At 41.8% G+C, this 25,484-nt stretch overlaps 2 protein-coding genes across 15 annotated transcripts in view; one reads left to right on the plus strand and one right to left on the minus strand.

The window, feature by feature from the left end:
• Positions 1 to 6,273, plus strand: part of LTN1 (listerin E3 ubiquitin protein ligase 1) — a 40,754-nt gene extending 34,481 nt beyond the window's left edge. Inside the window, exons 27-30 of the mRNA XM_005492569.3 lie at positions 517 to 737; positions 1,273 to 1,467; positions 2,108 to 2,275; positions 3,104 to 6,273. Of these exons, the coding sequence (XP_005492626.2) occupies positions 517 to 737; positions 1,273 to 1,467; positions 2,108 to 2,275; positions 3,104 to 3,166 (647 nt within the window). The 3' untranslated portion in view covers positions 3,167 to 6,273. The remainder of the gene's footprint in view (positions 1 to 516; positions 738 to 1,272; positions 1,468 to 2,107; positions 2,276 to 3,103) is intronic.
• LOC102074065 (OX-2 membrane glycoprotein) overlaps positions 1 to 25,484 on the minus strand; it is a 52,584-nt gene that overhangs the window by 1,341 nt on the left and 25,759 nt on the right. For 2 of the 14 annotated variants that reach the window (XR_012579159.1, XM_074536015.1), the window contains exon 7: positions 45 to 1,741. The exons of 2 other annotated variants lie outside the window; for them this stretch is intronic. The gene's annotated coding sequence lies outside the window, so the exon portion shown is untranslated. 10 more of the 14 variants (XR_012579154.1, XM_026796737.2, XR_012579155.1 and 7 more) reach the window with 6 other exon arrangements.

A 25,484-nucleotide genomic window follows, 5' to 3' on the forward strand; every position in this document is an offset into this window, starting at 1 on the left:
CCATATCACAAAGTGCCCTGTCAGTGTGTTTTTTGAACACCTCCAGGGATGGTGACTCCACCACTTCCTTGGGCAGCCTGTTCCAATGCTTATTCACTCCTTCAGCAAAGAATTATTTCCTAATATCCAAACTGAACCTCTGTTGGTGGAACTCGACATGCTTGCAAAGCTCAGCTGTCCTCCAAACACCTTATTGTTTGTTCACTCCAAAGTGAGTGTTTTGTGATTTCTACAATATAAAATTATTTTTGATTCCTGGTGTCCACTTGGAGTTCAGTCTCTAAATGAAAAGGTGAATTCTGAGGTGTGGAGTATCAGGCTAAGGAACAAAAAAACCAGCCTGGTGAAGAAGGGCTGAGTCAAACAGGCCCTTAGAATTGCAATAGTAGGAACATGTACATGAAATTCCAGGTACCACAATTGTATTGGAATCAGAAATTTGTATGTGATGTGGAGGCACCAACTTCCGTGACTAATGTATTAAGAGTATTTCAACACCTTTTCTTTCCCTCCCAGGGACTGGGGGGCTGTCATCCCAGATCCCACACTTGGCCTGCTCTGTGTACCATATAACACTGAAAGATCTGCCAGCCATGGTGAGGCTGTGGTGGAATAGCTGTGAGAAGCGTGTCTTCAATGTTGTGGATAAATTCACAAGCAAATATGTCAGCAGTGTGCTCTCCTCACAGGAAATATCTTCTGTTCAGACTAGCACACAGTTATTTAATGGCATGACAGTAAGACTTTTTGTCCTTTCTTTTAATTTACTTGAGTTTTTTGCAAACATTTCAGGAAATTTTACTTCTCAGAACCAGACTGTGGTTCTGTTTTATATGATTGCAATTTTGTTGTTCTAAATGACTGATTAAACATAATTTTGCTTGGCATCAATAAATTAAATTGATGTTTATTAATATTCTGCTTGCAAAAAACTTGAAATAATGGATTTTAGGATGTTGAAGAATTTGAGGAAGTGGGAGGTACTGCTATCAATATACTACTTTTTATTTATTAAAAGATGTAATCAATCAGTAGATTGAAAACTGGCTGGTAATTCCTTTTTAGTTTATTGAGATATGAATAGATTTTTGTTTTCCTTGAAAAAAGTGTTTACCTGATCTAAGAAAATAATTTAATATGCATAGGAATGTGTTTATAATGTGTGTGTGTGTGTGTGTGTGTGTGTGTGTATATATATATATATATATATATATATACACAAAGACTAGAGATGCTGAATGGCATTTTTTAATACGTGTATTTTTTTCAAAGGTTAAAGCTCGGTCTGCAGCACGAGAAGTCATTGCAACCTATTCTGTTGATGATATATTTATTGAACTAATAATACAGCTTCCATCAAATTATCCACTGGGATGCATAACAGTTGAGAGTGGAAAGAGAGTTGGTGTAGCTGTACAGCAGTGGCGCAATTGGATGCTACAGTTAAGCACATATCTTACACATCAGGTGAATTTCAATAAAGTTCTTAGTTTTGAAAACTTAATAAGTCCTTATAGCAGAAAAACATTCCTAGTAATGCAGTATTGTATAGATCTGTGTAATAGATCTCATTAGATTGCAAACCTTTGTAGAATTGGGTCACTCTTACCATCTGCTTTTCTCCAGATACATCAACAGAGGTAAAATGATCAGTCTACTGTTAAATCCACAGCCCAAGTTGAAAATTTAGATCTTTTAAGATATGGCCCAGTGTTTGTCCTGTGTGTCAGTACCATCTCAACTATAATTTGAAAAAAAACACAGACAAACAAATGACAACAACAAAAATCAAAACCAAAAACCCCATCCATGGAATTCTCTAAAAGACTGATGGTTGCTGAAATGGCATAATCTGTGGTTAGACCAAAACAAAGCAGTGATTGAAAATTTCAAAATCTGTTTGAAAGTGCTCCTGAATATGCTCTTCCTGCACTATTGAATACTCACTTTTCTGTAGATCAGAGTATTATAAATTATGCACTGCATGTATTGCATGTAGTTTCAGATTGTAAATCCTTCAGGCCTTGTTTCCTTCATGTTTTCATGACTACAACAGGAATAGTTCAAAGGAGTTCTCCGGTATTAACAGCTCATTTCCCTCTTTTAGAATGGAAGTATTATGGAAGGCTTATCTTTGTGGAAAAATAATGTGGATAAACGTTTTGAAGGCGTTGAAGATTGCATGATCTGTTTTTCAGTCATTCATGGTTCAAACTATTCTCTTCCCAAAAAAGCTTGCAGAACATGCAAGAAGAAGTTTCATTCAGCTTGCTTGGTAAGTACCTTGGAGTAAATCTTTTTAAATAGGCAAAATACCCTAGAATCATAGAGCAGGGTCAGAAGGAGCTTAAAGCTCATCTGTTCCATCCTCCTGCCATGGGCAGGGACACCTTCTGCTAGACCAGGTTGTCCAAGCCCCATCCAGCCTGGCTATCCATATAGTTTAAACCAGAAACTTCTATTGTATTACCAACAATTTTCCACGTTGTCATTGGAGTATCTGGGATTAACAGCACTCATAAGTTATTTTTGTGAATTTTGTACTAAGATGTAAGGACAGGTAATGAAAGAAGAGCTGCTACACAGTGTATGTCCAATAAGTGTATATACAAATACATATATGCATACACACATGCATACATGTGTGAGTGAAAAGGGTTTTTTTACCGTTTCTTGGGGTTTTTTTTAAGTGTAGGTAATGTTTTGATAGTTACATTCACAGAATCACAAAATTAACTAGCTTAGAAAAGACATTTGAGATCAAGTCCAACCTATGACCTAACACCACCTTGTCAGCTGGACTATGACACTAAGTGCCACATCCAGTCTTTTCTTAAACATCTCCAGAGATGTTTAAGAAAAGACTGGATGTAGCACTTAGTGTCATAATTCAGTCATGGAGACAGTGACTCCACCACCTTCCTGGACAGCCCAATCCAATGCCCAGTCACTACTTCTGTGAAGAACTTCCTGTTGTCCAGTCTAAACCTGCCCTGGTGCAGCTTAACACAGATCCTTGGCAATAATGGTTATTGATGATGTACTAGTGTTTCTGTACTCAGCTTGCCTTCGTATATTAAACAAATGTATTTCTCTTTTTCAGTACAAATGGTTCTCATCCAGCAACAAATCCACATGTCCCCTCTGTCGAGAGACATTCTTGTGAAACAAAATGTTCTTCTTTCTGTGAGCCAAATAAGAAATACAGAGCAGGCAATAAACTGTATGTTGAAAGAAGTTAACTATTTGGAAATAATGTCAGTTACTTTAAGTTCTTTGCTAGTGGAATATGGACACACCTCTGGACTGGCTTTTTGTAAATTTGAAGATTCTTCTTTGATATAAAGAAATATATAACAATAATTTATTTTAATTGGTATATTTTTAAGATATATTAAAATTTTCAGAAATAATGTGGAGTTATGTCTGAAAAGTGGTGTTTAAGCCACAGCATAGTTAATTAAAAACTCTTACTTTAGGCATATTCTAACATGGTGTTATGTAATTAACCCAGGTGATACCTTTTAATATAACAGCTGAATATAACATAGGTTACCACCTAAAGATTTGATTTTTTTATTATAATGCATTCATAACAGTCCCTTTTTTTGGGGAAAAAAAATGCTGTTGCTGTTAGACATTAAGGCATGAAACTGGGGTGATAATCTATTAAAGCGTAAAATTTAAACATAGCCTCTTCTAATAAAATGAACTTTCACCTTTCAAAGTTTCTTTTTGCCAAAACTCCCCAACCATCCAGTAGCCTAAAATCATGAAAACCCAGAAGGCCAACTAAGGAGAGAGACCACAAAGAGAGAGACCAACAAAGTTCCTGCATCACAATGACACCATCTATTTATTGCTGATAGGCTTTTAAAGAGAAGGCAGATGCACTGATCAGTTCTTGTTTGTCTTCATGAGCTGGCAAATTAGCTATCACCGAATGTCTACTGTACTTCCACTGTCCTAGAATAATAAGTGAGCATCCAGATGTATCAGAATTTAATAGCCTTCAACTATACATTTTTTCATGCCATTTTTTTAAACAGTGATATCATACTAGTATATTCCAACTTGGATGGTATTTGTGGTGGGTTTCTTTGAAAAGTCAATAGAAGTGGGGAATAAGTAAATAAATAAATGTTGTCAATCTTTGTAGTCTCTGGTTTGCTATCTCTTCCTGTGTGTGATAAACTTTTAGAAATTCATTTTATAGATTTTCAGATGCCGAGTTTGTAGCATGGTCAATTGGCTGTACCTCAACAGCTATTATTTTAGATTTTTAGCTGTTGATAACTGAAGTCTGTATTTTTAACAGATAATGCTGGGCTGCCAGAGGAGAAATTCCTTGAGCATTTGTTTTGAGTAGGTGAGAATGGAAAGGATTTAAAGCTGGTATTGAGAAGGTCTAACTGAAAAGACAGAGTAGGGAACAAGCTGTATTGTTTCATAGTTACTGATGCTAAAACTCCATCATTGCCTCTGTTTCATCACTTTGGTTATTCTAAATTACTTCTTTGCAAAGTCATTGACTGATCTGAAGGCAGATACCTTAATACCTTTTCATGGATGAGTACTCTTCATCTAGATTACTCCATAGTAGTATCCTCCTTGTAAAATGGGATAAAAGGGAGTACAATCATAACCACACTGCTGCCCAGAGATTTCAGGGCAGTAATAGCCTGCCTTGAATCATGGAATTGTTAAGGTTGGAAAAGACATTTAAGATCCTCAAGTCCAATCATAAACTTAGCACCACCTCCGTGTTCACTATTAAACAGTGTCCTCAGGTGCTGTATCCACATGGGTTTTGAACACTTCCAGCTATAGTGACTTGGCCACTTCCCTGAGAAGCCTGTTCCAAAACTTGACAACCCTTTTTTCCTAATATCTAATCTAAACCTGCCCTAGTGCCATTGAAAACCTGAGGCTATTCTATTTTGTCCAGTCCCTTGTTCCCTGTGAGCAGAGCCTGATCCCCACCTGGCTCCACTCTCCTGTCAAGGAGCTGTGGGGAGTGAGAAAGTCCCCCCTGAGCCTTCTTTTCTCCCACCTCCCTCAGCTACTCCTAGTGCTGCAGACCCTTCCCCAGCTCTGTTCCCTTCTCTGGATACGCTCCAGCACTTCAATGTCCTTATAGTGAGAGACCCCAGGATTGGACATGCTTCATGTGAGAGACAACTTTGAAAATTTAAAAAGGTTTATTAAACCTTAACAAAAATACAACAAAGGACTACATAAGGGAAAAGCTGCAGTGCCGAGAACTGCCCCTCGTGCATACCATATGGCCAGTTCGTCTTCAAGATGGATGCTCAGTCTTTTATACCACTGGGGGTTGCATCAGCCAGCCCTGGCCCCTCCCAAAGTCTGTCAGTCAGTTCTTCTTTGCCATTTATCACTGGAGACTGCTTTCTTGTAACTTGATTGGAGATCGGGTGTTGCCATGCCGCACCCCCTAAGCAGCAAGCTTATCCATTCCCCACTGCCCCATACAAGGGACACGTGCAGCCTTCTTTTTACCTGCCCTAGACAGCCCTGGCTGTCTGATGGTCACAATACAGGGGGAAAAGGGAACTGTGGAGAGAACAGAGGACATCTAAACTACAATAACATAACTATACATCACTAAAGCTTTTATTAATATTCACAACACAATAGTTACCTTTTAATTGCGAGAGCAAATCATCCCATTATCCGTCTATAACACTTCAGCAGTGCCCAGCACAGAGGGACAGTCACTGTGCTGGTCTTGCTGGACACACCATTGCTGATATAGGCCAGGTGCCTTTGACCTTCTTGCTTACCTGAGCACACTTGGCTCATGTGCAGCTGCTCTTGACCAGCACCCCCAGGGCCTTTCCTGACTGGCAGCTCTCCAGCCACTCTGCCTCAGCCTGGAGCTCTGCTTGGGGTTTTGGAGACCCAAGCGCATCACCCAGCACAGGGAAGACCCTTGCTTCACCTTTCTATTCAGAAGGACACCATTTCCTTCTGACAGAAACAAACTCCTTAACTGTGCCTTGGACATGTAAAAATGCCTGATAACTACATCAGCAGGAGTACCACTGATTCAGAGCATTTAAACCCAGCATAGCTACAGAGAGGAGAAATTACAGACTGGAAGTTTTAATGGTTGTCTGAAAGCTGAAGTACAGGATTTCTACTTCAGTGCTAGTTCTACATAGTGCATCTTTGTGAGAGTCTGTCTGAAATATCACTCATCTGCCTCAGAATCGTCATTTGGGGACCACTGAAGAAGAGACCCCCCCCCCCCCCATCTTAAATCTCTGGTTCTGTAGGAGAAAGTTACACACGCCAAGGGCCCTGAGACCTGAGCATAGTGCTAAGCTATTGTTCACAGGTGGTGTTTGCTGTATGCTACACTGAGCCCAATGAAAGAAGAAGGGGACACCGTGCCCTTTTTGCAACAACAGCCGTGGAAGCTGTCCCACCTCTTGGCCTGGCTGGACTTCTCCTGCGTTCTGGGTGGTCCCCCCCCAGAAGACCCCTCACTTGTCTACAATTGCTGTGACAGACAGACTGAGATGTAAGAAGCCTCTTCACCGGAGAAAAACTGAGACATGAAACCCCTATGTGAGAAGACCCCCTCTCATACTTTGCAAGGACTGGGACTGAAACCCCCAACCTGGGGGAGGTGTGCGGGGGGAGGCAAGCTGACCAAAGCAAGACAGATGTTGCAAGTGTAACCACTGGACCAAGAAGACAATGGCTCTTGCTTACTGCTGAGAACATGGACTACCTGTAACATATATTCCTTTTTGTATCTGTGTCCCCCCCCCCCGCAATTTCCAATAGAGTTATCATAATAAAAACCTCTGAGTTAGCTAGAGATTTTGAGATCTCCCAGATGTAACAGGCAGATCCTTGGCTGGACTGGACCAAAGGACTTCGCCTCTACGTTTGGTAGCTATATCCCCCTTCTTTCTCTCTCTCTCTCTCCCTCTTTTCTCTCTCTTTTTCTCTCCCTTAATCCCTCTATCGCATTTTGCTGTAATCATTCAATAAAAGTGCATTTGTTTTGATTATTACTGCAAATCCCCTGTGCCGTGTCTGGTTTTTTTGCACCCTGAGATCAATCCACAAACCATCACGAAACCCGTTCGTAAGGACGGATCATGACAATCTTGTATATATATTTATACAAGTCTCTAATAAAATTCAGTTCCTGCCACTACTCGGGTCACTAATCTTACCAGACCACTAGTCAGTGGCTAAAATTTAGAATTCAACCCAGCAAACCCAAGTGTAGGCTTGGCAATTTCTCTTAGAAATGGGAAAATGGATTTCTAGTCACAGCACTACTTATTTGTTACAGAAAGTGAAGTAAATAGTTCAGGCTCTGTGATGGTGCATCCCCCTTCTGCCTCAGGCTGCACTATAATAATCTCAGAAATGCTCAACAGGCTCTCTTTGCTTTCATTTCTGTATGTATAGAATTGAGCTAATATTCCTTTGTGAAAAGAATAGTTTTTAAAACATGAAAATGAGAAATATATATCTGAGGGCTAAGCATAATTTATTATTGCATGCAACAGTTCTACTTGCTTATAGTCTAGTGGTGCTCTCTGCTAGGCAAAGATTGTGCAGTTGTAATTCTGGAAACACCATGATTGTTTCAGAAAATGTACAGGTGCTATGTAAGTGGTAGATGTTCACCCTAATACTATAAAAGTAATTTTAAGGCCATAATGTCAAGGGAAACATGGATTGGGAAAATACTTTCTACAACTAAAAATTATTTTTCAAATTGTATCCATTTATTTTACCAAGAGTTGTGACAATCCTGGGCCTGCCAACACCTACTTCAAAGACAGTGGAAAAAGGAACCAGAAAGACAACTTCCCTTCCCTTCCCTTCCCTTCCCTTCCCTTCCCTTCCCTTCCCTTCCCTTCCCTTCCCTTCCCTTCCCTTCCCTTCCCTTCCCTTCCCTTCCCTTCCCTTCCCTTCCCTTCCCTTCCCTTCCCTTCCCTTCCCTTCCCTTCCCTTCCCTTCCCTCATAATATACTTTTACCTTAAATCCAGAGAAATGCATACTGATTAGGACAAATATATAACTGAGCTCTTTCAGTGGTGACTTGGCTCACAAATACATTCTGCTACAAGCTCTGTGGTTTGGGATCATAAGAATTAGCAAACTCCATCCCAACAAAGGTGATTGAGTCACATGCTTTGACATGGATCCTGAAGACAGACTTCAGAGAAATTTAGCTTAGAATTTTGAAAACTTATCTAAAATCTGTAAAAGCCACCTGCAAACATGTTCCTAGATATACAGGGTACAGAACTATAGGAGAGGCTCATGAATGCTGAGGAGTCTACACTACCTAACTGGGCACTACAGCAGCCACAGCCACCTCAGCCACTTGGAGGTGAGAGGGAGATGGCTCTTGTCCCCTTGGTCCAAAAGAACCACTGTCAGTAGACAGAGCATTTCTTTGTAAAAAAGGGTGAGGAGCATAGCACCTAACACATCAAGACTGCCTGCTGCTGGGATCATAGCCAGTAAGCCTTCATTCTGTCCATAATAATGAACATCCTCTCCACATCCCCAAGAGCATGTTATTCATTTGTGGCTTGAACAGGTTGATAGCAGACCCCACTTGAGGGCTGATCCTTTGTCCCCATCCCCAGAGAGGTGCTCCCAGTGTCTGCTGCCTGCCCTGCTCCTGGCTGGGAGGTAGGACAAATCCTGGCTGCTGGACTCACTCTGCTGCTCTGAACCAACCCTCGCCCTACTGCACTCTGACACAGGCAGAGAAATCATCTGTAATCCCACTCAATTTTCTCTGTGTGGGGGATGGGAAAGGATCTAAATAAAAAACACAAAGTAATCTCCTGTTTTTACTTTATCTGATTACTGTGGAAGTTAAGGCGGAAAGTACCAGACTTTCAAAGCATACTTTCATTTTCTACTTGCAGGATATTTTGGACGAATGTGTCAAAGCATCCTACTTCCTCCGGGAAATGTTTTAACTAAAAACATACCCTGATAACCTGAATCTGCTTGCAGAAAAAAAAATACTCTGTAATTTACACTTGAAATATTTTCAATGTACCAAAAGTGTACAGATAAAACGTGCAGTTCCCACAGATGGGGGATTTAGTGAACTGTCAGACCAATGCAATCATCTGCATTTGCTCTTGTAACAGATGTCAACATCCGAGCTCACCTTCCTAATCTAACAGTTATTCCCAAATAGTTAAGTGATGGCAAAAATCTCACTAGAAGAGTGGATGCTACGGAAGAGAGAGATGTCAAATACCAAAGAAGGTGACACAGAGAGGTTGCCTACACCAGGAAATTTTTGCCCAGTATATGCCAGAATTTTATCTGTCTGTTTCTACAGTTGTATGGTGGGTAGCACACCCGTAAGTCAGGCTGACTGCATCAAGAAGGTGTGGAGGGTGTCATTCTACCCAGCCCATGAGCATCAAGGACCAAAAAAAACCATCCTCCACTTCAGTGCCAGCCAAAGCCCAACTTAGTTATTCAGGAAACACCAAAGGTAAACTTTAAAGCCCTCTCCATCCTAGAAAAGGTCACAATGAGTGACCAAAGCCTCTGCAACCTGGCCATCCTCTGAAGGGAAGAAAGAAGAATGGGCAGAGAAGAGCAGGCAGGGAGGATGGAGGTGACTTGGCTATGCAGGGGCAGAACCTTCTTCTCAGTGTTCTTTTCCCTGGGCATGCATCCCTCCCTTCTGATGAGGGTTTTAAAGACATGACCTGTGCAGCCTAGGACTGGTTCTTTGGCAAGCCACTAGATGGCAAGAAACGGCAAGGACTGAGCACCAGCTGTGCCCTTCTTCCCTGCAAAAGGGATCCCTCGTACTTCCCTCAGGCCCCGGCTGGAGTCAAGCTTGTAGAATGCTCCTCCTAACTTCACCTGAGAGCATCAGAGCACAGGCACAACCCCTCTACACTCAACGGTCCTCGAATTAATTTCCTCTTTTTATTTGTAGGCGATATTTGGGGTGTTTTTTGGTATTGCTTAATTGTCTTGCTGTGCTAGAAGAAGTCATGGCACCTGTTCTGAGATGCCACTGAACTGTGGTGATTCGTGAACAAAGCCTGTTCACTTTAGGGAAGAGCAGGTGCTTCTCTGTAAGACAGGTTGACGTGCCACCAGCTGAAAGTGATTTTCATTGATTAAAAACAAGCCAAAGTCCTCACAGAAACGTATATTATATCTTTAATTGCTCAACCTTTTGCTCTTTTTGCTGCAGCATTATGCGTCCAGAGGAAAAAATCCCACAGAACTATTGAAATTTCAGGGGTAAATGTCTTTATTCTGAGCAGTTTACAGCACTACCAGCTGAGGTATGATTTTTATTTGCATTTTTATCCAGAACAACTCTCCTTTGTTAACCTAAAGAACACCAAAATAATTTTACTGTAATTATCCATTTTCGAGTCTTTTCTCCAAACTTAGGCTTTTTCATTACTCTGTGTCAGTCAGAACCTTTATAATCCAAAACGTTATATGCCAAACAGAACAATATTGTTATTAGCAATGTCTTTGTTACCTCCTGTCTTTATGGACCCAGAAGAATTCCTTACAAGGATGAAAGCTGTCCCCTGCCCCAGCCCTGCCTCGAGTCCTGGATATGCCTGGCTACATAAAGCCAAGTCAGGGAGCTGAACATCTTTTGTTTTGATGACTCTCCAATTGCGACAAGTCCCAACCCCTCCTTGCAACCTGCAAATACAATGCCTTATCTGCAAGGCTTGCTCCTACTTGGCTGTTCCAAACAAATGGTTAAACTAATTGACTTCTTTAGACTTTCTCAAAATAATATGTTTCTTTTAAATTTAATTTCTCTGTATTTTCTACTCCCAACCAGGTTTGTTTCTGACAGATACAGTATTTCAAAATATGTTGTCTTTTCCCAGAGTTCCTTCTTCCTTCAGGAGGCAACTAATTCAATGTAAAAGAAAGTATTGTTTGTCATATGGAATGTAACCAAGTCTCTTAAATCTGACCTTGTCATCTTCTCCCTGGAGCCCAGCTCTGGTGTGGGATTCATTTCACCCACTGCAGACAACTACAGTGGCATATTGTATCTGAGCCAGGCACCAAAAGGCTCCATTGAGACTCATGGGAGAAAGATGAATCATATCTCAGAATCTGTGCACATCATAGTTATGTGGGCATTGGATAAATCACCACATCATCATCACTGGCTGATTCGGTCCTTGATTGGGAAGGAAGTCTTCCCACCCACAGAGTTGCACCAGAGCTGTGTGCCAGATGTCAAGCCCCAGTGACCTTGCTATGAGCTTCACCAAAAACACAAATTCCTTTCATCTGCTGTCATGCATTTATTTTCTGTCTTTTGCAAGCCTCCTTTCCAACTGCTGTAAAAAACATCAAAAGGATCAATTAAGGCAGGTCAAACACTGAGATCTGCTTGCCTGATCTGTCTGCTAGGTCTGACATCCTCTGGGTCTAAATCCAGGACTGGAGATCCTCAACCTGCGTGAGTGTCCTGCTACAGCTATGGACAAAAACTGAGCAGGAAGCAAAGCAACCATGAACCACAGCAGAAAGTACCTGTCATCCCTTAAAACACAGAGGATTGGAAGCAACTGAAGCTACAGGGCTGATCTCAGGAGCTCAAAACAGTGAGCAGGTAACACAAGGAAGGTCTCAGTGCAAGAGCTGGCACCCACCGCTCCGCAGTGCAGGTGAACAGAGCTGCTGCCTTCTTCCCTAACATCAAGGTGGCAGCAAAAGGAAATCCAACATTTGTGTACACAAAAAATTTCAGGCCAGATCATAAGTGTCCTTTAATCCCTGTGGCATCTGAAGCAAGATACCAGATTTCTAGGTAAACATGGAAAAGTGCTGCCTTCCCCTTCAGGAATAGAAGGTAATAGATAATAGAAAAGAGTTTTTTCATAGTTTCATATTTGTCTAAACAGAGAGCCTTTGAGGGTAGCAGACATACCACGCAAGCTGTTGCATCTAGAATTAACCTCTTTCCATCGTGGAACTTCCTTAAAATATGTGAGGGAGAGAATGTTAAATTCCATGGCATGATTTACTGTGAGACCAAGTCTGTTAAAATCACTGAAAGACAACCATTAGAAACCCTCATCCATCACTGTAGAGAGTAAAGGAAAACTCAAGACTAAATCCTGAACTGCTACTTCTTCCCTTCTTTCCTAGCTAAAGACATGGCTGCTGGAAGAACCGTCAAAGAGAGATGTCTGTGAAGTCAACAGAATACCAGGGCAGCCATTTAGGATAATCTCTCTTTCATGAACTGCAGAAATGAAGGAAGGTAGACAAGGAAAGAAGGGAATTTTACACAAGTTCCACCCAGGAGATCAGTGCAAGCATGGAAAGAGCAGCTGTGTTAGTTTAACACAACCTGGCTTTTAGTGGGGATGCAGAAAAAGCCACAGAGGCTGCTTCTGAAAGAGAAGCTCCTCAAAACTTCTACTGTGTCCAGAAGAGCCAATCCCTGAAGGCTCTGACGACGGACATCTTGGCTAGCCCAATCAGAGAAGTTAGCAACGCCTCTGTGAGCACATATTTACAAATGAAAAAAATGCATGCAAGCCCTCTTTCTTCCTGCAAGGGGTAGGGAGGTGGCCTCCGGGAAGTCTTCTGGCATGGCCAGGAGTGCCCATCCTGGCTCATCCGAGCGCCAGTAGCGGCCATGTGGCCAGGGTGGCACAGTCGGGCAGCTCAGCCAGGATTGTGCAGCCGCTGCCATCTTGGCATGACTTGCAATGAACTTTATTTATTTAGTTGCTTTTAACCAGAAAGGCAAGGGCAGCTGGTGTGGCCTGTATGGGGTCGGCAGGGACCCCATGATCAGCAGTGAAGGGCATGGCGAGCAATTGCCTGATGTAGAGCCCATACGGGATCAACATTTCAGCACTGCAAAACTCTATAAAAACTTTTCAAGTGATAGAACTTGAGAACAAATGAACCTATGGACACCAATTCTCTCCCAAGTCAGAGAAAAGAAAAAGATGAAGGCATGTGAGGAGAACAACATGGCAATGCTAAGGGCAATGAAAAGGAGGGAGGGGGAGGAGGAGGTGCTCTGAGTGTCAGAGCTGAGATTCTTCTGCAAGCTGTGGTGAGAACTAAAGTACAAAAAACTATTTCACTGTAATTCATGAAGTGCATGGGGAGATGTAGATGTCTACCTGCAACCTGTGACCACAACATAGCAGAAGAGAAGCCCCTCCCTAAGTGAAGAGAAGAAAGATTTTCAGAAGTGACTGTTGCAACCGGAATAGCTGCTAGTAAAGTCCAGGGTAAGGAAGCAAAAAGAGCCTTTTCATAATATCCACAGATGTTTAATTCAGCCATGTGGTAAGATGTTCAGGGTCCCAGGCACATTCATGGGGGGACTCGAGGTTTTTTCCTGCCGAGGGACCTGGGGATCAACCTGGTCTTGGGGCAGTACAAAGATAAGGGTCAATCAGGAAATAAGGAGGGAGTGGCTCAGGGACATAGGAACAGTGGAAGGAACCAGTGGGGTCTTAACAGCTTTTTGAGGGAAGCTTCTTGTGTCTTCCTAAACCAGGGAATGCCCCCCAGGGTCTCCTTAGTGACAAACTGACAAAACACCCCATGTTTTGTCTCCCTGCGCTGTTGGTAAGAAAGAAAGAAAGGCTTGAGGGCGGGAAGGAAAGGTGTTGTAAAGGTTTATGTTGGTACTCATTTTCGTCTTTTAATTCTATTAATAAATTTTTATTTCTGCCTTTTAAGTTTTAAGCCTGTATTACCCTTAGAGTGTTTTCTCCTAATTGTTATCTCACCCTATAAGTCTTTCAGATTTTTTCTTTTCCACTCCTCTGCTAACCTGTAGTAGAGGAGAATGAGTGAATGGTTTCTTGAGGGTGCCCGCCTTTTAGCCAGTATCAAACCCCCAAAACAGCCAACCCTGTGTTTGGCAGTGTGCACTTGGGGTCTGAGCTGAAGAAGACTGCAATGTGGAAATTTACTATTCTAATCCTTATAAAATGCCTCACCCAAAGGACTGTCCCAGCAAGTACAGCTTTCCAGAGCCAGAAAAAACAGTTATTGCACTTAAATATCACTTATGTCCCAAAGAACAGAAAACAAACATGACCTATTACAGGCCTCCAGAGAACTGCAATTTTCCCAGATCTGGGGGAGGGTAATTATTCAAAATAAATTCTGATTTTTTTTTAGCAAGATATATAAAATTAATCTCCCTAGAATTCTCACGTTTCTTTTTCTAATTTTTTTTTCTTTTTGCCAGCTGCTCCTTTTCCATAAAACCTTTGCTTACTAGTTGTACAGGGTTAGATTTTCTTTAAGTTTTAATATTTTTTGTTTTGGCAATATGAAGCAGTAGATACACTCCCTAGTAGATTAGTCTGTTTCTTAAATACAGATAGACTTGTTTCAAAAATTGTCTGTTATCACATGTAGTCCCACGTTGGATACCATTACTACACCAACCATTCCATTATAGTTACCATGGAGAAAACTGCACATACTGAGAGGTTATCTTGACCTTTGAGTATTTTTCTTACAGAGCTTCATTCATTGGTGAGGGAAACTGGGACAACCACATTCCCAAAGAAAAAGGGTGGCAGACTGTCAGAAACATTCATTTAGAGATGACCTTTGCAATCAGTCAAGCTAAAAATACTCATCCCCCATCCACACATTGCAATTGGGCCCTCTTAATTATGCCTGCTGGTTGATAAGAAGCAAAGGCAGCAGTGTTTTATGGGGCTACCTCAGGCAGTGTCCCTGAGGTTAAGGACAGGTAAAGCTCACAGGAAGACTTGGGAGCTCTCATTAGGTTATCTGATCTGGCACACAGCTCTGGTGCAAGTTTTGATTTATTCCAAACCCACTCAGGGTTCACAAAACCCACAGAAACAAGTGAAGCTATCTACATTGGTAGCACACAATGGGCACTCTTAGAGCAGATGGGAGCAATTTGTGCCTGGCAAGTCTTCCAACAAAAAAAACAGATCTAAATGATGAAGTTCTGGTTTGCTTCTTAAAAATGATGATGGTGGTGTGGCCCTCTCCAGAGCAGAAAGTCTATGATAAGGAGAAATAAACAATCTTAGTTCCTTCTGAGCCTGTCCAGAGCTTGCAAGATTTTTTGGAATAATGAGCAGGCACAGATGCCAAACAGAGGACTTAACATCATTCCTTAAAAAAAAAAAAAAAAAAATTCTCCTACCATGTCATCTTGTTTTCCCTGAATTTATTGCAAATGCTGCTTTGTTCCTGGCAGAAGGTTATGTTTGTAGTGGATGAAGGACGATTGTCAGGGTTTGACACACAGAGAACAATAACCTATAATTTTCATAGACACATGGATGTCTGTGTCACTGCATAATTTCTCTGCTATGTCTAGGCCACAGGCTCAGTCTCTGTCAGCAGCCACAGAAAGAAAAGGGAAGTGCGGAAGAGTAAGTGGCCCCAGCAAGGCAGGAAGGAGTCAACATTGGCATAGCCAGGCCACAGTCACATGCCAACCTCTGGAATTCTGTTCAGACTGCCAATGTGCCAAGCTGGCTTCAACCACTTTAGGAGGGGAGAAAAAAGTTTTGAAATATATCAGGTGTATGAAAACAGCTATTCTATCTAAAGAAACACAAAAGGTGTTTGACAGCTCTGTTCAATAGTTTACACTGCGGCTCAGGTCAGTGGTACCTGTAATGCCTGTAATGTTTAATGCAGTCATCTTAAATGATTCCTTTACTTTTTCCCATAGGAAAGCTTTACAAACTTTGTCTCCTCCTAAGTTCTCCTGGAATGTTGATGGAAATGTTCAGAAAAAAAACCCAACCCAATGAAAATAAAACACATTTCTGCAAGACTGTAAAATGTCATTTCCTCTATGTCTGAAAAAGTGGTATATTCTCTTCATTTTAAAATGCAGGTTTAATTCATGTGTGGCTTGCTTTGAGACCTACTAGTTAGCCCGTTACCACAGCAGCTGTTGCTTCAGAAGTGGTTGTCTTGGTTAGGAAATTACAGAATGAGTTAAACAGTCCTTTTCTGACAGGCACAGAAATCTGCCATCTTTATGTAGCCACCAAGGTAAAATTTTTGTCTATCTCCATGATGATTCAGAAAGAAAGATAAGACAAAGGACCTGTTTGCAGGTTACTCATTTCCTGACCCTCTGCCAAGGCCCAACGCCCACCGAGCCAAGGCTCCCATGTAACTCCAGAGCACTCTACATATCCATGGTGTCTTCTTCAGGAGAGACGAGATGGACACAGGAGGAGATGGGCCTCTGAAGCACTGACATAGAACACTCAGAGCAGTGAAAGCCACTGAAAACCACATCTTGAACATCAAAATAGATGAGTGCTGTCCTGCCATCACATGTGGGAGAGCCCCATGGAAAAATATAGGCTGAGACTATGCTCATTCAGTCCACCCAAGGAGGCAAAGTTCAAACTACATGCATAAACTTTTCATTTTACAATTTCATACCTTCCATTTACACAAGGGGACAATGCTGGTTTCCCTGTTATTCATCCTATTACCTGGGCAACACATTTCTTTTAGGATCTCCTTTCCTCTTTTTAATTCAAGGGCAGATGGTGCTTCCTTTGGTCGTGTCTTTTCCATTCTTCATGCTTCAAACAGTCAATGCAGAAGAGGAATTCCTACACCCTTTTCCTGTGTTTTGCTTGCTGCCCATTCCTCAGCAGGATCCTTGTTGCCAACTCCCATTAGACTTGCCAATAAAGTAAACAAAATCATAGTTTAAGAAATCACTTAGAAAAAACATTGCCTTTTCTGATGCCCTCCATGAACTACTTTGTAACAGCATCCTGAGTACAGCAGTCTTTCTCTTCAGCTATAACCCAAACTATATTTTGGGCCTCACAGAATATTTTGTGGCATCACTGAACAGATTCTGGTCCAAGCAAATCCAGGAAACTCAGTAAGTTGCAGACAAAAGTAAACACATTTGCTTGCTACCTAACACCCAGGCTTGGATATTTTGAGCACAATTTTCAGGAAGTCCCCTCTTCCCAGGCAGTTTTGCTATTTATGCATTTTTGGGAATTCAAGGGAGTTTTGCCTTTAAAACACTGACTGCTTTACATAGAGTGTAGATCAGGGGATCTCTTTCCTAATTTCGCTCAGCTTCAGACTAGGTCAGCCAAGAGCTGCTACCCATATACTTAATTATTTTTGGCCTTAAATTGATGCCAGCTGGCAAATTAGGACCTGGGGAGAACTAGCAGGGGTTTTGCTAAATATGTTAAAGTAAATAGAAATGAAGAATTTATTCTGGCCTCTATTTATTCAGCAAAGAAAAGAATGTAAATGTTTGCAGAACATTTCAGAAAGTTTTGATACATAAATTTTGTTTAGTTTTAGTGAGGCTTTTCTACTTTCACGCAGAGCATTGCATCTCAGTTCCACATACTTTGTTGGTTATCTTTACTGGCACTGACATCATCTGTAAGACTGGATGGCCTCTTACCATGTCAGAATGGCAGGTTACACATGGGGCAGCCTAAATATGCATTTCCATAAAAAGAAGGATATTTTTTGTGGTTCTTCAAGATGGAACATATCACCAATCTCATCTGAACATCACACAGTATTTTAATAATATATTTCTAGCTAATAGGCAAGAAAATTCTCCTGGGTAGCTGAGTAGAAGCAGGGACAAAGAAATCATAGAACACCTTGGGCTGGAAGGCACCCTATAGATAATCTGTTCCAACACCTCTGCCAAGGGCACAGACACCTTCCATCAGACCAGGTTGGTATCCAACCTGGCCTTAAACACTTCCAGGGATGGGGCATCCACAACCAGAACCTTAAGGTTCCAGAACCTTACTGCACTCACAGTAAAGAATTTTACTTAATGATTTTACTTAATTAATTTTACTTAATTAACTTAAAGAATTTACTGCCCTCACAGTAAAGAATTTCTTCCTAACAGCTAATCTAAACCTACCCTCTTACAGTTTGGAGCCTATATCCCTTGTGCTATCACTACCTGCCATTGTAAAAGGGTCCTCTCCATCTTTCTTGCAGTCTCCTATTCAAGTACTTAGGTATTCAGGTACAACAAGCTTTTTCTGGAGCCATCTCTTCTCCAGGCTGAACAACCCAAATTTTCTCAGCCCCTCCTCGTAGGAGAGGTGGTCCATCCCTTTAATCATATTAGTGTCCCTTCTCTGGACTCACTCCAACAGGTACATGTTTTCCCTGTGCTGGGACCCCAGAGCTGGATGCAGGGTTCCAGATGGGGTGTCACCAGAGGGGGGCAGAGGGACAGAATCCCCTCCCTCGCCCTGATGGCCATGTTGCTTTGGATGCAGCTCAGGACATGTTTGGCTTTCTGGGCAGCCAACTGCACCTTGCCAGCTCATATCCAGACTGTCATCCACCGGCATCCCAAGTCCTTCTCGGCAGGGCTGCTCTCTATCTGTTTATCCCCTGCTTTGATACCCAACACAGGGGGCTGCCCAACACAGGTGCAGCACCTTGAACTTGGTCTTGTTAAACCTTATGAGGTTCTCATGGGCCACTTCTCAAGCTTGTCCAGGCCCCTCTGGATGGCAGAGTCACATAGTCCTCTCTTACATCTTTTCATTTAAGTAAGAAGGAGCTATTGTTCCATCTCAGCTAGCACATATGCATTTTTTCCATGCAAGATTCTTAAAAATTTCCAGAGTTTGCCAAAAGAGTGTGCAATGGCTCAATAAGTGTTATGTGTTGCTTGGGACCTCCAAGTAGGTGGGTGTTCAATTTTACATTCAAGACTATACACACATATATATACACTATTGTCCTGGGGTGACGTTATGATGCTTGTATCCCCATTCATCTGTTCTGTGCCTTTAAGACCGGCTCTGAAGAGTGGAAGTTTTGTTTGGGTTTCTCTTATCAGGGACACAGAGATGAGTGGTACATAGGGCTGTTTTGCACTTCTTGCTTCAGCTTGCTGCTTTTGCTTGCTCCCTTTTTTCTGCTCTTGCTTCTGCTCTGCTTTCACCTCTGCTTATTAGCTAGTTTAGCTAAACAGTCCACATTCCTTCCTGGACTGTTTCTCCTCTCCTGTTTCTGTGGCCATCTCGAACCTGCTCCGGACTGGGACCTGGGAACACCAAAGGTTCGGCTGCAGCAGCTGCCCCAGTGCTGGAGGGACTGAGAACAGAGCAACCACCCCTGAAAGAGACTTTCTGATTTTGTCATCTTTCTTAAAGCGGTGTCATCGGGTATTGTTCATTTTGTGTGCTGGGGCTGCTGGGCCAGTCAAATAAACAGGTTCTTTCCACCTCTCTCCAAGGAATTTTTTCCTGAACCGGTTGGGGGGAGGGGCCGTGTGGGTTTTGCTTTCTGGAGGGGCCCTCCTCTGCAGATTCTTTAACACATTTGCCCTAGACCTGGACAACTATATATAGATATATTATACATAAATACATGTGTGTGTGTGTGTGTGTGTGTGTATAAATATATACTATATATGTAATCCAAGATTATATACAAATCCCATAATTTAAAATGGAACTCACTTATCTTCATGGTATGTTAGAACGTCAGCCTCCAGGTTGGAAGAACTGCTATTACAACGTTTGCTGCAAGCTGTTCCAAGTTTTGCATTATTTATTTGCTTATGAGAGATTAAATCTTCAGCTGGAGTTCCTCTAGGATTGCAGCTAACAGCCAAAGTCTTCTAAAATTATTTATACTGGGCAAATTAATGAATACAGTCTTTTAGGGTGAGCTTAGCATCTTTGAAGCCTGGTGCAAATCACACACCATACACCTGTGCTGCAGTACTACAGTGTAACATCCATCAGTGCCTGCCACCCATCTTTGTATGAGCTGAACAATAGATCCAGCTAATGTAAAACCACAAAATGGACTATATGCAGCTGTTTCACATGCCTGTAATTAATGAGTATAATTCACAGAAGAAAAATTTACTCCACATCAAAGCTCTCAGAATTATCACCGAATAAGAAAAGGAGACTGTGCCCTGCAGCCACAGGCTCTACATGAAATAAGCTATCAAGAAGGCTGAAGCTTGAATACTCACCAAAAGCCTTTATCCCTTGAGCTAAGATGTTAATTGGTGATACATGTTGTGCACATGCTCTTACAGGAGCTACGGATGCATCCACAGGTTGGCCTAGAGAGTAAGATAATGTCTATCATCAAGAGAAGCAACACCCTCTGCCTCTTCCTCTCTGCTGTAGCTGATGGAAGAGACAGTAACAAATCTGGAGTCAGTCTGGGGACCCTGCCACTCTATTGCTAACCTGCTGAAAGCCAAAGATACCAGTGTTTAAATTTGCACTGACAGATCTCTCTCCAATTAAAATTCTGTTTCACCAGCCCTCTAGCAGAGTGTGTAGCGGGCACAAGGTACTCCAAACACAGACCAGTCCCTCTTTTTACTAAATATTATTCCTGGAAAGAGAAGGCTGCTGGTTTGACAGCTATGTAAATAGAAATAAGTTTACACTTTGTTTAAATAAATACTTGATGACAGTGTACAGTAACAGCAAGATGGTTACCAGTTGTAGAGACAGGCCTTACATGTCTTCTCCCTGCATGTGCAAACTAGAGCTCTGTAATCTTCCTGTGAAGCCTGACCTTGCTTCCAGAGACTGTGCTATTTCTTTTTCCTTCTGAGCTCCATGTTCAGATGAGCTGGTCTCCTTCCCTGCTTATTTGACTTACAACACAGGGGATTTGTCTGCTCAAAACACTCCTGTGCCTCTAAGAAGCAGTTGCTGAAAACTGACCAGCACTTGTGGACCCCCAAGCCCACAAAAGCAGATTCCCAGAGGAATCTGCTAAATAGCTCCCTGAATAGCTTAAAGTTTGCTCACCTGAAGTCCAGGGTAGAAACTCTAATGTCCTTTTTTCTCATTACAGTGACAATTTTAAACACTTTCTGTGACAATTTTAAACCATTCTGTGATCATTGTGGCCAAGGCAGTCACATACTGCCGCATGCCCCTTGAGTCCTTCTTTAGTCACAAGTAAGTCCAGGAAGGAGGGCATCTTTCCTAGCTGACTCACTGAGTACTTTTGTGAAAGTGTTATCTTCAACGAACTACTGGAGTTTCCCAGACTTGCTTGTCACATGAGTATGGTATTCCCTGCTGATGTCTGGGAAGTTGAAATCTCCCATAACGACAAAGGCTGTGGATCCAGATATTTATCTTGACTATAGAATAACTCATCAGTCCTATCATTCTGCCCGGGCAACCCATAGTAGACACCCACTACAACATTTACTTTGTTTTCCAATCCCACTATTCCTTACCCAGAAGCTCCCAGATATGTAATTTCTAACTGTAAGGACTGTACAGCCACACATCTCCCTCACACACAGTGCAACTCCTCCACCCCACCTGCCCTGCCTGTCCCTCCTGAGCAGCCTGTGGGACTCATCCCACCACATCTAAATAGCACCAATGCCGTCACAGGATTTGGAACAGACTGGTGCTTCAAGTTCATCCTATTTGTTTCTTATACTGTGTGCATTGGTGTATAAGCATTTCAGATTAATAAATTAAGTGCTTTGGTGAACAGAAGCACAAAACCTAAGGACTGGGGTTTAATCACTTCCTACAGGATGGCAGGGCAGGATTCAAACCTCACAATGTGGTCCTGAATCATATAAGTGTTTTATGTACATGCATAAAACACCCCCTATTTTGTATCAATGAGTAAAGGTGAGCAGTGTGCTTAGTTCAGTGCTTCCTCTAGTCAAAAACTCAGGAGGAGGGTGACACTGCCTGAGGTGGAGGATCATTTTGCCTTGACTGGCAACTGAGGGTTGCTATGACACAGTTACCATACCCCCCTAACTCTCCCTTCTTGCATCTCTGCCTCGCTCACAAGACCTATCAAGGTGCCGTCCAGCTTACCCAGCAAAAGATTTTCCAAAAGACTGAGAATAGCTCAGCGCTGTGCCGGAGCTTCATATGAAGTAAGGGACTAGACCTAGTCAGATTCATTATCCCTGGAAAGAGGGATTTTCTGCTGGTTCCTAACATATAGTCACATTCAGAGGCATCCCCAGGCATAGGCAAAATGAGATAACAGAATACACATGGTATTCTTGATGTTCCAGGACTTCAGCACAGCTGCATTTATGGAAGTGAAAGCAGAATGTGGTACTGTACTACATGTCTGAAAACATTTCCCCTATCTTCCTAAAAATTGGTTTATAATTATTATTTCCCAGAATGAACCTCATGAGTACTGGCACAAAACATTTCCTTCTTAATCTTCACAGCTTTTCAATTGTTCTCATTTAAAAAAGAAAGTGGCAAAACATCTACATATCAGCAAAACAAAAACAAAAAAAACAAAACAAAAAAAAAACCCTCAAAAAAAACCCCTCCTCAAAAAAACAAAACAAAACAAAAAAAACCAAACACCACCAAAAAAACCCCAAAGCCAAACCAAAACCAAACTGGAAAAAATAACAAGGAAGGTTACAGTTTATGACATTTAATCAGAGATTCTCAGTTCTGGAAGTGAAGCGCTTTAATGCCATGTTGTTTTCTTTGATGTGGACTGAGCCATTCAGATAAAAGTCACTTGTGAAATACTAGGGTGTACAGTCTGTGGAGGCCCTGGAGGGGCTTCTCCTAAGTTACACCCCATTGGCTCCTTCCACTATGTTCCTATGCCTGAACAGAGGTGCTCCTGAGGTTCTCCCTCCTTTTCCCTGATTGAGCCTCACCTTGATACTGCCTGAAGACCAAGGTCAGCCAGGAGGCCCCTGCGGGAGAGAGTGGGACCTTGGGGGAGAAAGTGTGTCTGAGAGGAGAACATCTCACTGTGCAGCTGAATTAAACATCTATGGATATTATGCAAAAGCCTTTTTGGCTTCTTTACCCTGGACTTTACTAGCAGCAATTCAAGCTGCAACAACAGTCTGCACTAGTTTCCTTTATAATTATCTTTTCAGCATGTTTACAGTAACAATTCTGGAAAAAAATGGGGCTCCCTCCCACTTTTTTGCCTTTTATTGTTAAAATAAACATTAAAACATTTGATATTTTAAATACTTAATATTGTACAAATATTGTAATTTTTTTTTATAAATCCTCATCAGAAGGGTTGATGGCACTGGACTGACCACAACACTCACAGCACATTTGTCCTGGCTGAAAATAAAGGGCATTAAGTCTTCCTTTGAGCCTTGTCTCCACACCCTTCTTCAGCTCAAAGCTATGTTTCCATTACAACCACACCAGCTTGAAACCCACTAATAAAGATCTGCAGGCATCCGAGCAACACCTCCAAAACGTACGCAATCCACTGAGAGCCAAAATATGCATTGCTGGCTTATTTTCACTGCACTATGTGTGGCACTAGGGGACAACAAAAACAATACCAAGTGAACAGTCAAAAGGGCCACAAATTATGAAGTACAAAAAAAAAAAAAATAGAGAGAGAATGTGGGTAATGAAAAAAGTTAAGGCGGAAGAACAGAGAATATGCAAGATGGGGACAGAGAAAACCCATCTGTGAATCTGAACCGCGGAAGTCACTATATAAGTTCCTTTCCTACCCACATCAATGACCTGCTCTGGCTCTCACTCCCCCTTCCCTCCTAATCACTTCTTGCAACCTGAAACTCACAGATCCACATTCTCTTCCCCCTGGCAATTTTCAGATACCTTTCATGGATTGAAGTAGTGAAGGCTACAAAATAAGAAAATAGCTCAGTAAGCAATCCACATCCACATATACATCTGTCATCTGCCCTTCCTCTGCACTCTACTTGTAGGAAATTAGTGATAGCCACCAGAAACCTCTAGGAAAAACAAAGGATCGCCATTTCAAAAGTTTTGCTGCAAGGCTGAGACGTTTCCCCCCTTCCTGCCTTTCTCTGGACTGGATCATTGTATCAACAGCTTTGCTCACAGGGAACAAGGCAAACTTGTAGTTGTGCGCCTTCCTGCTCAACTGCTTGGGAAGGGAAAAAGAAATGCTGTGAAGAAAGCAATCTAAACTTTCTCAGGATATGGAAAAGCCAAAGTGTTGCTGGAAGCTAACTCTCCAGAGATTATGAATGAGAAAGAAAACACAAACTCAAAATTAGGATTTAGTGAAAAATTTTAAGTACTACCCCCACAGGACAAAATATTTTTTCTTCCAAGTAAGGGCAGAAAAGTGTACTTTTCTACATTACACTGCTTCATCAAATGGAGAACAAATAACATGAGAAAAAAATCTAAGTCTCCACACCAAGAGATTTTTTTTTTCCAGCCTGAACTCACTGGATTTATGCAACTGGGTTATGTCACATCTCTTTTTTTAATATTGCATTTTCTTTTTTCATATATTTTTCTCCCAGAAGACTCAGTGGTCTGAGGTTTTCTCTAATGCCTACTAGGAAAGATGAAAATCTCTTATACATAGCAAAATCAGGTATTTTCCTTCTGGAAGACAAGATATCGTGGACAACCTGGACTCAATGCACCTAGAGAGCACTGTTAGAAGCAAGGACCTGCCTACAGGGACACAGCAAGCTGGGAAAAGGATACACACAGGCCCTTTATTTCTGTCACCTCAGTTTTCTCTTTCTAGAATGTGAAGCCTCCTAGCTTAAATACTAACTAAACCCTACTTTTTTTTTAATTTACAAGTCATTCTGTTTATCAGTGGAAGCTCTTGTCTTGGGAATAGGGCTACCTGAAGTCAAAGCTGGAGCCATCTCAGGATTTTATCACAGAAGTTGGCAAGTGGCATAGTAAAGTACTAGTTGCATGTACATATGTATTGATGTGTGTTCATCTTAAAACAGAGGGCTACATGTAACACAAGAAGGAATCTGGAGTATTCTTTAAGGTTTTTTGCAAGAAAAAACCCCAAACATCTTTATTTCCACATATTTCTATTTGATTCTATTAGCTAGAACTAATGACATATCTAGAACTAAAGTGATATAAACAGAAATTATCCTGTACACATGAGTGTGGGTCTGGTTTGGGGTGTTTTAGCACAGAAGCCATTAGCAAAACAACCTGGAAACAGGTGAGTTCACACAGGCAGCAAAAATCAGAAATCCTGTATCAGGCATAGATTTTCCAGAGGGGCTCTCCTCCTGTGCTTCAAATTGCACCTGATTTCTAACTTGCACTCCCATCAAAATGTTCCCCGTGATTGAAAGAAGTGGCCTCCTTCAATTCCTCTTCACAAAAGTAAACTCTCCCCATAATCCTCTATAATTCCCATAATCATGTCTGCTACCTGCTGTAGTTCCTCTCCTGCTCTATAGCCCAGTGCTGATGGCACCTCATATCACACAGGGCAGGCTCAGAGTCTCTCCTCTAACCAGGGGGCTTGTGGAGATTGCTCTTGGCTCTTCCTTTAAGACAATTCCTCTTCAAGTCAGGTAAGAAGCAATTCCATTTCCACATAGTTACTGATTTGAGAATGCCACTGGGAAAAGAGATTAATATTTTTATGAATTTGTATT

Source organism: Zonotrichia albicollis, chromosome 2, assembly GCF_047830755.1.
Source record: "Zonotrichia albicollis isolate bZonAlb1 chromosome 2, bZonAlb1.hap1, whole genome shotgun sequence".
NCBI classification, from domain to species: Eukaryota; Metazoa; Chordata; class Aves; order Passeriformes; family Passerellidae; genus Zonotrichia; species Zonotrichia albicollis.